This window comes from Podarcis vaucheri, assembly GCF_965113315.1.
Source record: "Podarcis vaucheri genome assembly, chromosome: 13".
Lineage (NCBI taxonomy): Eukaryota > Metazoa > Chordata > Lepidosauria > Squamata > Lacertidae > Podarcis > Podarcis vaucheri.
In genome coordinates this window covers 27,068,683-27,083,248 of record NC_138751.1, presented here as the reverse complement: position 1 = coordinate 27,083,248, position 14,566 = coordinate 27,068,683, and the positions used below count along the sequence as shown (strand labels likewise).

Below are 14,566 nucleotides of genomic sequence, written 5' to 3'. Positions count from 1 at the left end.
CCATTCTACAGCTAACCTCCATTTATTAGCAGAGGAGAGAGGACTGTGTGCCTTTGTGTTTCTGCCTGCCTATGTGTGTCCTGTAAATGTAAAAGGGAGCATTTATGGGTAGCCACACCCACTTTAGTTGCACCTAGGAATGGACAAATCTGTCCATTTTGGATTTCTCTCATTTTTATAGTTTCAGCTTCACATTTCTGCATCAGTTTCTGATTTTTTTGTTTAAGTCCTTGTGAAAATTCAGTAAGATTTTAATGCACCCCCCCCAAAAAAAATACACATTTTGTATGTAATTTTTCCAGTTATACACACATTTTCATGCAAATTCCCTTAATAGGGTGATTTCAATGGTAGGGTGCTTTGCCTACAGCAATGAAACTTTGCAGGCTGCTCCAGACCATAGTCAGTAGTAGAAGGCTCAGAATTCAAGCTCTGCAATCTCCAGTTAAAAGGCATAGGTAGCAGATAAAGGACCTCTCCCTCTCTCTCTTTGCCTAAGAGCCTGGGGAGCTGCTGCAGTCAAAGCAGACAATACTGTGCTAGACAGGCAAATATTCTGAAGTGCTGTACAGCTCCACGACTAGAACTATAGTCTGGTTCACACACATGCATATTCATTGACTGTAGTAAGGTAATAACTTAGATAAGGGTATTAGTCACCGCAGATAAAACACTGCAAACTGAAATGTCATGTTTCCCCACATCACATTAGGTTACCCACATGTGTCATTGGACTTTGGCGTACAAGCCAAATCAGCCTATTAGCCTAGAGTTGTGGCATGCCAGGTACTTAACATTCACTGTCCACTTCCCAAGGTCTATGCAATCAAGCTCCAAGACAGAGATGGAAATCTATGGCCTCCAATTGGAGGTTGGAGCCCATCAGTTACAACCAACATATCCAATGGTCTGGGATAATAAGAACTGTAGTCTAAGAACACCTGGACCATAAGTTTTCCATCCCTGATGTAAGAGATTTGTTCTAGTTTTCCATGTGACTTTACATATTCACACACATAAGATGAACTCTCTTTTTTAAAAGCAAAAAACAAAACCCAACATGTTATTTTTGGTTGTCTTACAGAGCAAAGAGTGGCAGAGGAAGTAATCTTACTTATAAGAAGCTGGTGCCATGAAATAAAAGCAAGAAAATTATTATGTTTCACATCTTCACCAGGAGCACTGAACATGCAGAAAACAAAGATGATCAAAAGTGATTAGGCTACTAGTCAGACATTAGTTTAAAAGAAAACAAGCAGGAGTCATGATTATGGATGAATTAATCAATGAATAGGTTGGTGGTGAAATAGTAGACTGCTAGATGTAGATACAAACAGCAGTGCTGAAGAAGCTAAATATCTCAGTGAGGCCATGTGTGGTCAAGAAAATGCCACAACTTTGTCTGCATTCATACTGGTGGGATTTTCAGAGACTCACAAGTTCCATGTGTTAATATTTGTAGTGCTGCTCTCCCTCTATATAATCACCTTAATGATCAATAGCTTGATAATTCTGCTTGTAAAATCTGACCCTATGCTTAACACTCCAATGTATTTTTTCCTTATGCACTTGGCCAGTTTGGAGGGATGCTATATGTCAGTCATAATCCCCAAATTATTAGAGAATTTGTTGGTGAATGCTACATTTATTTCCTTTACGGGATGCGCCATGCAAATGTTCTTCTTCCTGTTTTTTGGGGTTGCTGAGTGTTTTCTTCTAGCTGCCATGGCATTTGACCGCTACGTTGCAATATGCCACCCTTTGCATTACACAATTATCATGAGGAGAAATGTTTGCTGGATGATGGTGACTGGCTCATACATTTGTGGGACTGCAGTTGGGCTGGTCCACACTACTGTCACATTTCGCCTGCAATTTTGTGGTGTGATCATCAACCACTTCTTCTGTGAAATACAGCCACTGTTAGAACTTGTCTGTGGAGACACCTTCCTAAATGAAGTCCAGGTAATTGGAATTGCTCTGATGGCTATCATGCTACCATTTGTGCTGATCATCCTTTCTTACATGGGCATTATCTTTACCATCATGGGGATGCCAGTCTTGGAGAGGAGATATAAAGCCTTCTCCACGTGCTCCTCACATTTAATAGTTGTTATTCTCTTCTATGGTACATCTAGTTCCATGTACTTAAAACCCAAATCCAGCTACTCTCCACCTCTGGACAAGCTTTTATCATTTTCCTATACTGTTGTAACGCCACTGTTAAATCCAATTATCTACAGCCTAAGAAACAAGGAAATGCAGGGAGCCCTAATAAAACTATGGAAGAAAAAGGTTTTGATAAAAGTTTATAAGTGACTTGATGAATAGACAAAATAAATTATGTTGAAACGAATTTTAAAATGTCTCAAATTCCTTGTTAGATTTGGGGATTCTAAATCTTATGCAATATGCAGCATTAATATGCTTATTATGTATTTTATGATTATTGTTTTATGTTTGCATGCTATGCTTCTTTATTTTGTTACTGTGTTGTAAACTGTCCTATGACCTTTTGACAGAGTGTGGGAAATAAATCTATTTTTGTACAGGAAATGAATTCTTCTACCTCCAATTGCAGTGATGTGTGTTAGGTCCCACCCCCACCTCATTTTTTTATTCATCCCTTCTTTCTGCATATAATTGTTTTCCTGCCATTCTACTGGAACAATGAGAGAAAGTGTGTTTGTGTGAGAAAGACTAGAGATACCACTATCTTCCCTATAATTATTGAAAATACAGTGCTTGAGTCTTTTCACTGTAAAAGCTCCAGAGAATTTAAGAACTAACTGGCAACACCAATAGGAAAACAAATTAAATCAATTGAAGTACCTTGCAAAACCTTGCATCAGTTGTGAGATCTACTATAAATGCTCTAAAGATTATTGAAAACTGTATTGAGCAAGGATATAGCAGGAGGTCTTTGTCATGATTGACATGAATAATATCTCAAAAGAGCCAGCATGGAACAAGGTTATCTATAACATTGCATCCTGTCCATATTCCTGCTATGTCTTGTAAGCTACTGCAGTCAGTGAGAATGAATAAGGCTTATGGGCTGCAATGACATAAGATGCTACTCGTGCTGCTGCTGTTGCTACAGCTCCTGCTCCAGGCCACCAATGATAATTTGAAGGAAAAATGCAAAGCAACAGCTCACAGATATGAAGACGATTTTTTAAAGCCAGGGGACCATGTTATTGGTGCAGTTTTGTCTCTGCGCATGGGTGTATATCCTGATGACTCCTTTAAGATGCTACCCGAGAGCTTCAGCAAACGTGTGTTCCAGTTAAGTGTGTATATGTTTAAACAAATGACAGTATCTAAGTAGTTCCAGTTTTCCTTCTTATTGAACATTCCTCCTGATTTGTTTGCACAAAGCTTGCATTGAGATTAGATGGTGTCAACTCTTCATTGAGTATTCGTTCTCTTTTTATTTTGGGGGAGGGAGATGATATGATGTTTCAGCAAGCAATCTTTATCTCACCTTTGTCTTTATCTTACCTTTACCTTATCTCACACTATCCACTACATTATTCCATCACCTTTCAAGCAATTGTTATACCACACTTTCCAGCTTCCTTTATCACAGAAAGTCCAATTTTGGTGGGAAACAGGCTTATTGTGCAGATGCACTAATTGTGCAACCCGAATGTGGTAGTTTGTGAATGAATCTCAACCCAAATTAGTGATTGTATAAAGGCAAACCCAGATTCTGAGCATTTAAGGCCATTTTATACAACATTTAGAGCACGGGGGAGTGTAGGCAAATGATGACCACTTCATCCACTGCCGAGCGAGAGGTTGTTTTACCCAGCTCACAGTTTGACAACAGAACAATCATTCACCAGCCTGCATCTGAAAGCCTTGCAATAGCACATTGAATGTGTAGTAGGTTTTTGATTGAGAGAAGATTGATTTTGATTGCTTGGGAGAACACTGAAGCAATGAAAGAAACCCTTTGTAGTGGGTTAAATGCCCCATAAGCAAGTCCTAAGTGTAAGCACTTAGGCACATGTTTCTGTAGTAAAAGCTTGTGTGGATTGGGCTGTTGCTTGGGAATTTGTAGGCTGCGGCACCAATGGACAGAAAATAGCATGTAGTAAATATCCCCAAAATGTTTGGTGTAAAATAGATTTGTAATAGATATTATAAGTTTGCACAAGAGATCCTAGGAATCATAGAATCATAGAACTGTAGAGTTGGAAGGGACCCAAAGGAACATCCAGTCCAAGTCCTGCAATGCAGAAACCACAGCTAAGACTCAGGCTTATTTGTGTCTATGCGGTAAATAACTTTGCCAGTGTGATGTAGTGGTTAGAGTGATGCACTAGGACTGAGAAGAGACCCAGGATCAAAACTCCACTCAGCTATGAAGCTCGCTGGGTGACCTTGGGCCAATCAGTACCTCTCTCAGCCTAACCCAGGGTAATTTGGAACTTATAATATGCAGCAGAAAATCACTGATGTCACCAAGAGCTCCCTGGAGGAAAGGGAATAAATAAACATGTATTAAAACCCCAAATTCTACTGCTGAAATAATTCAGCACTCCTAATATGCTGGTTGAGGGGTGCTGGGCTATGTCACATGCCCAGCGAGGCCAGTAGGTCATGGCACCAGCCTTGAGCCCTGAGTTGGAGGAGCTGGCAGAGTGTGGAGCTTCTATATCAACCACGGGGAGTTGACTCAGGCTCCCAACATGGATTAATCCTAGAATCGTAAAGTTGGACATGACCCCAATATCTATGTCTCTGTTCCCAAAGTGTATACCTTTCTTGTAATGGTCAGTCTTAAATAACTTAATATGTGTTCACAAATTACACAAAATACACGCTCTCTCACTACACATGTGTACACTTATTGATTTCTGTAGCTCAACTATGTACACAGATTGCAAAATGAATCCCAAATACAAAATGCAAGTGTGTTTCAGGTCTGAAATGGCTGCTCTCTGTTATATTGCTGTCAGTGCTTTTCAATGGAGAAGACTATAGTCGTATGCATGTAAAATAACTACAGTGTTTAAGATCTGTTCAATGACCAGTGCATGACCAGATTTCTGGATATCCACTCAAACCGTGCGGTTTTATAACCACATAGCTGTGTGCGGGTATTTTGAAAACGCATAAGAGAAAACCTTTGTCTTCTCTTTCTGAGCCATGGTGGTTATCAGCTGTGAAATACATTATCAATTGGGTCTCTTTGCAACCGGCGAGTAGGTGAGAGAAAGAAGTGCTGTGCAAATAAAAAATATATATTACTGTCTTTGTAGGTTGATGAAAAAGAATTATCAGCATGTCTTTGCCTTCAATTTTGCAATTGATGAGATCAACAAAGATTCAAACCTTCTACCCAATTCTACTCTGGGATTCCAGATCTATGATAATATGTTCCAAGCAAGATTAAACTATGATATCACACTGTCCTTGCTGTCAGCAAAGAAAAACAGCTTCCCTAATACCAGGTGCAGAATGCAAAAGATGTTGGCAGTCATTGGAGCACTTGGCTCTGAAGCTTCTATGCAAATAGCCACTCTCTTAAGCCTCTACCAGATTCCACAGGTAGGGTTGTGTGGAGAGAAAGTTTACAGATAACTGTGCAAGAGATGAAATTTCAGTGTTTCTCATGTTTGACAAGTTGAAATTTCTGATGTTTAAGTACAAAAAAGCACCAGAGATATGAGTTTATATAGATGAGTGATCAGAAATCTGATTTGTGCTTCCTGCTGTGATTCCCCTTTTGAAAACTCATCTATTTGTATATGGATTTATATGTTCTTTAGGCAGTCTGGGTTGCTTTCAGCCTAGGTTGAGACATGTATTTCCACCAGCAGAAATGTACTGCCTTTATTTGGTGCATGAGCAGCTCACAGAAACTGCACCATATGAAGATCAAGTTGTATGTGCACTGCACTGTAGTTGTATGCCCAACTATATCATATACTTCAAACTAGAATATGCTTTTTATATGACAAATGAGTTGTTGCCAGCCATCCTTGAGCAGTTTGTTTCTTTTTTCTTTTTTAGAAAAGTAGAGTGTACCCACTCTTTTTGTTTCAACCTGCATTTTTTAAGAGGCATGATATTCTCATTTTTGTTTGTTTGTTTATGACACGCTGCTGAAATACCAATAGGCCCCATCTATATTGGCATTCCACTGACTTTTGAAGACATATGTGTTTACACAGAAATTCTCTTGATTACTCTACCTGTCTGTTTTAGGTAAAGTGTTGTTTTAATAAGGTTGTTTTACTGAATATTTAAGTTGTGAATATGTATATAAAATATATATGTTACATATCAAACCCATCTTCTATTCACTATGTCCAGTTTTTCATAGAACATCTGTGATATACTGCAGAACATTCATCATAGATACCATCAGAAAAATTCTCAGTAAATGTTTTATGGGATCAACTTTGTAAAATAACAACAACACCTTCCACAGCTTAAAATACTGCATTTCCCTCTCTTTTCAGCTCAGTTATGGCTCATTTCACCCAGGACTGAGCGATAAAACCTATTTCCCTTTTACATACCAAATGGTCCCAAACGACAATACCCAGAATGAAGGGATAGTGCACTTGATAAAATATTTGGGATGGACATGGATTGGCCTTATTGTTTCAGATGATGACAGTGGTGAACGGTTTGTGCAAAGTATGAAATATATGCTCAATGAGAATGGCATCTGTGTTGCCTTTGCAGAGAAGGCACCATTAGTCTTTCTCCAATCCTCTAGTGCATGGAATATATTTTCTAAGGGAAATATCCTGGCAACACTTCATAGGACCAAAGCCAATGTGATTGTTGCAGATGGAGACACTTACTCAATGCAAGGTTTACAGATGATGCTGTATACTGAGTATTGCTTGGGAAGGAAACCCAAAGAGAAGGTTTGGATTACCACAGTCCAGTGTGATTTCACCTCAAGTGTTATTTGGAATAGCTGGAACCTGAAATACTTCCATGGCTCCTTGTTCATGACAATCCACAAAAACCATGTACCAGGATTTCAGAGTTTTCTCCAGATGTATGACCCTCACCAGCACCAAAATAGTTTATTTATGAAAATGTTTTGGGAAGCTGCATTTCAGTGCAGAACTCTAAATAAAAAGCACTGTACAGGCAAGGAAAAGTTAAATAGTCTTCCTGGGACTGTGCTTGAAATGAGCATGTCTGATCAGAGCTATAGTATCTACAATGCAGTCCATGCTTTGGCACATGCTTTACATGCTTTTCATGCACAAGGGCAAAGAGTGAGGGGGAAACCTGCTGGATTGGATCATTGGGCACTGCTGCCATGGGAGGTAATATGAGATATTTAGTCTCAGTACTTTTGCAATGGGTGGACTAGTGTTACACATGTTGCTAGTGAAGGTCAGAATCTTTGATCGACTTCAAACACCTTCGCTGAAGTCATTTAGTAAATAAGTAACCTTGGTGAAGTTTCACAAACTTTCTGTGAAAGACTGCAAGTTCCCAAATGATGCTCAGTAGCTACTCTTAGAATGAGAGATGATATTTATAAATCCTGAGATTTGATTTTCCCATCTAGCTCCAGACATTTTTGAGAAAAATTCATTTCAACAACAGTGCTGGGGAGGAGGTATTCTTTAATGAAAACATGGAATTGTCTACTGGATCATATGATATTGTTAACTTGGTTACTTTTCCAAATAAATCTTTCATCCGAGTAAGAGTTGGAATGGTAGACCTCCAGTCTTCTAATGCAAAAATTACCATTAAGAAAGATGTCATTATATGGCCCAACATCTTCAACCAGGTGGGTAATTAAGATTTTAATAATTTGCCATTTTTCATAGTTTCCCAAAATCTGTGGGATTCAATCTAGAAAATGAAATGAATGAGTTCCATTGTTTCTCAAGACATGAGGGTTTGGGGGGGGGGTTGGGTTTGTTTTGTTTTGTTTTTTTAAATCCTCTCAATTTGCCATGAAAGAGCTTATTCCCTTACCTCTAATAACTAAAGGCTTTAGTGATGAAGAACTTGATTTTGGCACATACCAAATTGACCTATGTAGAAAAAATAAAGAAACCTAAACTGCCTCTGTTATTTGGATCAACTGAATCAACCTGATAACTTCACTTTAAAATGATACATAAATATCTCAGTGGTGGACCAGTTAGATTACGCATAGTACTTTGACATTGCATGTGAGTGGGACAAGGTTTTCTGCCCAAGTTTTATACCTAGTTATTTTATTTTAAACACTGGAGTGTGATCACTTTGTCTTTGTCTTTTTAAAACAGAGGTTAAATATACAACTTCAGGCTAAAATACAGAGAAATGAATTTATAACCTGAAATTCACCAAACTGTATTTTCTTATTTTTATGGTTAGGCATTGCCTCCTTCTATGTGCACTGAAAGATGCCCCCCTGGATACTACAAAAAAGTTCGTGAGAGTGAACCATCTTGCTGCTATTATTGTTCTCAGTGCCCAGAGGGGACCATTTCACACCAGACAGGTAGGTAATTTCAGAGACACTATCCAAACTATATATTTCAAATATTAACTGTTTTTAATAGACAGCCTATAATATATGCCTGGATTTTTCATTCAGATCAATTGGTCGCATTGGATAAGATAATGCATAATGTTATGTTGACAATGTGTGTGTGTGTGGTGGGGTTAAAAAGTTAGCATTCCACCACACAAAACCAACCAGACATGAGCTGTATATTACTAGATGCTTAACCTTTACATGGTATTTTCAGATCAGTCAGAACACAATGATAAAATATTTTTGGCCTAAGGCTGAAATAAATAGGCACATACAGCTAGGATGAAAAAGGATCTATTTATTAAACGTTACATACAAATCCTACAGAAAAAACTATAGGGGAGGAAACTGGCTCAGACTAAGAAATCCCGTGGCTGTAAAGGTGACAAAACCATGCAAGCCTATCCACTGACGGCTTACCTGAGCCACACACTGAATGTGAGTAGAGGAAGTCTTATATCATCACCACCCTTCAAGCCTTACAACTGTCTGAATGAGGAAATTTAGCATCAACGACAGTCCCTATCCTGCTCCTAGGCTGTGTATCCTTCAGATACAGCTTTGAGAGGGACCACCCATCCACAAGGTAGCCTAAGTGAAGGGGTGCCAACTTGAATAAAATATTGGGAGGGCAGGCAAGCCCTGCCCCACATAATCAATCATATGACACGATGCACGCATACAATTTGAATGGTGACGCCCATCAACTTGCCCCTCAAATATTTTATGGGGGAGAGGGCTGAAGCCCCCTTGGCCCCTAAGAATTTGCACCTATGTCTAAGTGTGTTATCAACCTGCCCTATGAAGTTCCTTTTCCCACGTTTCTGCCAAAGTGACCAGATTCACCTATTTAAACACATGAAACTGAAATGCCAAATTAAATATCAGCCAATTGAACAATATCGTCAAATCAACCAATCAGCATGACTAGCCAAATATTAAGGCAGCTCACCTAACAATCTCCTATTCCAATCCTACAGTATGGAAAGGGGGGGGGGGCTTTCTCCCAAATCTAGACAAGCTAGCCAAATATTCCTACTCAGCCCCAAAGTGACTACAGCAACCACAATGCAGAAAAGGGTGGGAGGGTGCCAAACAAGGAAAAGGAGGCTGGATGGGCTTAAATAATGCTCCTTTCAGTGTGTTGGTGTGCTGTACACACTATGTCTGTTTTCACATCAGCAAACCACATAACAGTGGGGGCTTCAGTGCCAGCTGCAAATTTTCCCCACTTCCCAAAACAATATCAGACATCAGAATAGGGATTATCTAACTTTTGTAGATTATTGACTGATGTGCTGTGTTGCATGATGTAGGCTGCATGCTGAAAAGCTCTGCCATACAGGAAATTTATGTGTGTGTTTTACAGATGCGTATCAGTGTGAAACATGCCAAGAAGCTGAACATCCAAACAAGAAACAAAACAGATGTATCCCTAAGGTTACAACTTTTCTAGCCTATGATGAACCTTTAGGGAAAGGGTTGGCTTCCACTGGACTTACTTTTGCTCTCCTCACAGTCCTGGTGCTTGCAACCTTCATTAAACACCAGAAGACACCAGTTGTCAAAGCCAACAACCGGAGCCTTACCTACCTTCTGCTAATCTCCCTTTTGCTTTGTTTCATTTGCTCCTTGCTGTTCATTGGACGACCCAGAATAACAACCTGCCTTTTCCGACAAGCTGCTTTTGGAAACATCTTTTCACTTGCACTTTCTTGTGTATTGGCCAAAACAACCACTGTGGTTGTAGCATTTATGGCCAGAAGTCCTGGAAGCAAGATGAGGAAATGGGTGGGCAAGAGACTATCCAACTACATTATCCTTTTTTGCTCTCTTATTCAAGTTGTCATCTGTGCCATCTGGCTATTCACATCTCCCCCTTTCCCAGATCTTGATATGGTCTCACAATCTGGGCTGATTGTAGTGCAATGTAATGAAGGCTCAGATGCTATGTTTTACATGGTCCTGGGCTACATGGGCCTTCAGGCCAGTATCAGCTTCATAGTGGCCTTCCTAGCCAGGAAACTGCCTGATAGTTTCAATGAAGCCAAGTTTATTACTTTTAGCATGCTGGTGTTTTGCAGTGTTTGGATATCCTTCATTCCAACCTATCTGAGCACCAAGGGGAAATACATGGTGGCTGTGGAGATCTTCTCTATTTTGGTGTCCAGTGCTGGGTTACTTGGTTGCATTTTTGCCCCCAAAATGTTTATTATTTTTCTAAGGCCAGAAGTAAACACAAAGAACAATTTCTTTAGAAAAAACAATTTCACAAAATAGCTTAGGGAAATCACACTATTCTATTCCTAGAAACTGACTGCATGAGAAGCACTGGTATAAACACAGGAATTTGTAGAGTCCTTCATGGGTGCCCCTCTGCATACAAGAGAAAAAACATTGCATTTAAAAAAATCAGTTCATGTAATAGCACTGAAATAATTAGAGAGATGTATAATGTATGTTACACTTGAAAATTTGTTGTATATGTGATCATAGTTGGCACACACCCAATATATATTTTCTCTAGTGTGTTCACTAGGGAAAAGTGAGGAGGAATTAAAGAACCTCTTAATTAGGGTGAAAGAGGAGAGTGCAAAAGAGGGTCTGAAGCTCAACATCAAAAAAACGAAGATCATGGCCACTGGTCCCATCACCTCCTGGCAAATAGAAGGGGAAGAAATGGAGGCAGTGAGAGGTTTTACTTTCCTGGGCTCCATGATAACTGCAGTTGCTGACAGCAGTCACAAAATTAAAAGACGCTTGCTTCTTGGGAGAAAAGCAATGACAAACCTAGACAGCATCTTAAAAAGCAGAGACATCACCTTGCCGACAAAGGTCTGTATAGTTAAAGCTTGGTTTTCCCAGTAGTGATGTATGGAAGTGAGAGCTGGACCATAAGGAAGGTTGATCGCTGAAGAATTGATGTTTTTGAATTCTGGTGCTGGAGGAAACTCTTGAGAGTCCCATGGTCTGCAAGAAGATCAAACCTATCCATTCTTAAGGAAATCAGCCCTGAGTGCTCACTGGAAGGAAAGATCCTGAAGTTGAGGCTCCAATACTTTGGCCACCTCATGAGAAGGCTCCCTGAAAAAGACCCTGATGTTGGGAAATATTGAGGGCACAAGGAGAAGGGAACAACAGAGGATGAGATGGTTGGACAGTGTTCTCGAAGCTACAAACATGAGTTTGAACAAACTGCCGGAGGCAGTGGAAGACAGGAGTGCCTGGCATACTCTGGTCCATGGGGTCATGACTAAACAACTAAACAACAACAACAACAGTGTGTTCACAATTATCACCCAAATTTACACCCTTACATAAAAAAAAAATCATCCAGACTGGACTATGATAATTCCCACTGTGCATGCTGCCCTTTAAAAGTCCAGAAACTAAAATTGACTACAAAAGTAGGCCAACTGAAAGGTGTTTAGGAGGGGTGGGGGTAGAAATCAGGACATATCACTTTTCTGTCATGTGCCAGGCAGGGTCATCACCTTAAGAATATTATTGCCTGTTTATCTGTTTGTTTTGTAACACAAAACCCCCCAATAAAAACTAATTTTTTAAAAAAGGATTACTGTTCTACAGAGGAAATATCTGGTATGTATTATTGCTGGTGGCCGACCTCAGAGGATATTGAGTGATGGCAACAATAATAGGACACATCTCCTTGTATCTCAAGTCCAATCCAGGATGGAATATGTTGGACTAGGCAGTCCAATAGTTTGACTTAATATTAAGCACCATAATGTAACTCCAGTCCCTAGAGAACACAATTTTGCCACAACAGTGTATGAATGGTGAATGGTGGACATTTCTAACCCCGTATTGAACAGTTTCAGGCATAAGCATTAGAGTGTGCCCATATGCTCACATCTAGTTGGTTACATGTATTAATCTCTATGAATAAAAATGATGTACTCTTAATTGGATTGTGGGGTGTATAGAGTGTAGTTTAAAGAAGCGGTAGAAGAGGGTTCTGGGAAAGTTTGTAAGCATGACTTGAAGAAGAAAGTAGATATCTTTCATGAAATCCACATGTCTCAACTTTTGGTTGTCCTTAACCTGAAAGGCAACTGGGACCTTTAAGGAGTAGCATAAAGTCAAATTAACAAAAGGGAGTAGATGATTACACAAAGTGCATGTGGGGAAAGTGGAATTAAATAACTTAAGTGAAGGAGAGCACACCACATCTCAAGGCAATATGTTCTCTAGTCAAACTGGGTTCGTGCCTAAAATAGTTTCTACACTATTTTATTTCCCTTGAGCAGATTTCCCTTGTGTGTTTTTTTGTCCCGCCTTCTCTTCTTTTATTTTTCTCTCCCAGATAAAAGTTGTATAGATAGACTCAGATATGAAAAATACACTAATATTAAGAATGTCTGCACATGTTTATTCCGTTTAGGCTTTAATAAATGGTGACACATCATACTATCCTAGAAAGGTAAAGTAAAGGTAAAGGGATCCCTTAGGTCCAGTTGCAGATGACTCTGGGGTTGCGGCGCTCATCTTGCTTTATTGGCTGAGGGAGCCGGCGTACAGCTTCTGGGTCATGTGGCCAACATGACTAAGTTGCTTCTGGTGAACCAGAGCAGCGCACGGAAACGCTGTTTACCTTCCTGCCAGAGCAGTACCTATTCATCTACTTGAACTTTGACGTGCTTTTGAACTGCTAGGTTGGCCGGAGCTGGGACAGAGCAACGGGAGCTCACCCTGTCGTGGGGATTCGAACCGCCGACCTTCTGATCAGCAAGCCCTAGGCTCTGTGGTTTAACCCACAGTGCCTCTGCACTTATTCAGAGGCTTCCTTCAGGTCCATAAAGGTGCATATCTTAATGCCTGAAACATGTGTAGGAATAAAAAAAACTCCTTTATTAAAAAAGACATTCAGAAATTTGCTTGCTCACCAATAAGCATGGGAATATTAAATTAAGGCAAAGGTCATCTGATTCTGTGGACACTCATTGAGGCTAGGGCCATAGGGAGGCAAGGCAAGCTGCACCCGAGCCAGGCCTTTAGGGTGGCGGTGGCGCCTCCTTCTTCTCGTGGCTGGCATAGAACAATGCATGCTGTTAGAAACCCCCTGCGTGCGGGGGGGGGGGATGTTCAGAGTTCCTGAACAGTATGGGATAAAGGGTGGGGTGAATGACAGGAGAGGAGGAAATCGCTGCAGTTCAGAGGAGGCAGAATTAGTCTGCCCAAGCACTGATGCACTTTTGGCTCAGAGTTCAGCTACTTTTCCCCTTTCCTTTTGTTTGTTTTGCACAATACACAAGGCAGGTCCAGCTATCTGAACGCAATGCATTCTGGAGAAATCATTCATTTGGCAGGCTTTCCCATAATGATATGACAATTTCCATTATTTCCTATGGGAAAATTTGAAAAATGCATCATTTATCCAATCAGCAGTTTCTGTAGCGAGATTTGGGTACTAATTCATTGTGTTCTGATAAGCGAATTTTCACAGAAAGCATGTTCTGATAGCAGGCCCTGAGTGGATAAACCAATATTTTGATTCTTAAGTCAGTTGCATGGCATGGGGTGTATTAGGTCTTACGCTCTTTCAATATGTGAGGTTTCTGTCTTTTGGCTATGCCCGTCCATATCCATACATGACCTGTGTCCATCGCCATCACACATTTGGTGTCAGGGCCCTGCACATGTATACAAGTAGATGTGTGAGGCTCTTCTATGTAAATAGGAACACTGATTGGATAAGTTCCCCATTTCTTTGGAAGAGCAAAGCCCAGGTAGGCCATATTTACACCAGTGCCAAAAGTGTGTCTGACAAGGGTATGCCCAGCATAACTTCTGCACTGGATGTGACACAGCTAACTCTGCAATCCTTATTTCATGACAAGGCCTCTGGATTGTTGCCTTCAGCATCATACAATTCTGTGTAGCGACCTGTGGCGTAGCGTGGGGGGTGCCAGGGGGGCCAGCCGCACCAGGCGCAACATCTGGGGGGGGCGCACTCGCTGCCTCCGGAGCCGCCGAAGAGCCTCCGGCGCAGGCTGTAGCAGAGCCCCATGTCTCGTG

General features: G+C 40.5%; 2 protein-coding genes across 2 annotated transcripts; both read left to right on the top strand.

Annotated features, from left to right (window-relative positions):
- Positions 1-400: 400 nt before the first annotated feature.
- On the top strand, positions 401-2,319 carry LOC309516598 (olfactory receptor 10A3-like; the record flags this gene model as incomplete). Its single annotated transcript, XM_082195359.1, has 1 exon — positions 401-2,319. Exon 1 carries the CDS (start codon positions 1,372-1,374, stop codon positions 2,317-2,319), a length of 948 nt encoding a protein of 315 aa, XP_082051485.1. The 5' UTR covers positions 401-1,371.
- A 3,209-nt stretch (positions 2,320-5,528) lies between these two features.
- Positions 5,529-12,068, top strand: LOC309517222 (vomeronasal type-2 receptor 26-like). The gene is made up of 3 exons (XM_082196362.1): positions 5,529-7,786; positions 8,365-8,491; positions 9,897-12,068. The coding sequence occupies exons 1-3, from the start codon at positions 7,628-7,630 to the stop codon at positions 10,805-10,807; spliced, it is 1,197 nt and encodes a 398-aa protein (XP_082052488.1). The 5' UTR covers positions 5,529-7,627; the 3' UTR covers positions 10,808-12,068.
- Positions 12,069-14,566: the final 2,498 nt, after the last annotated feature.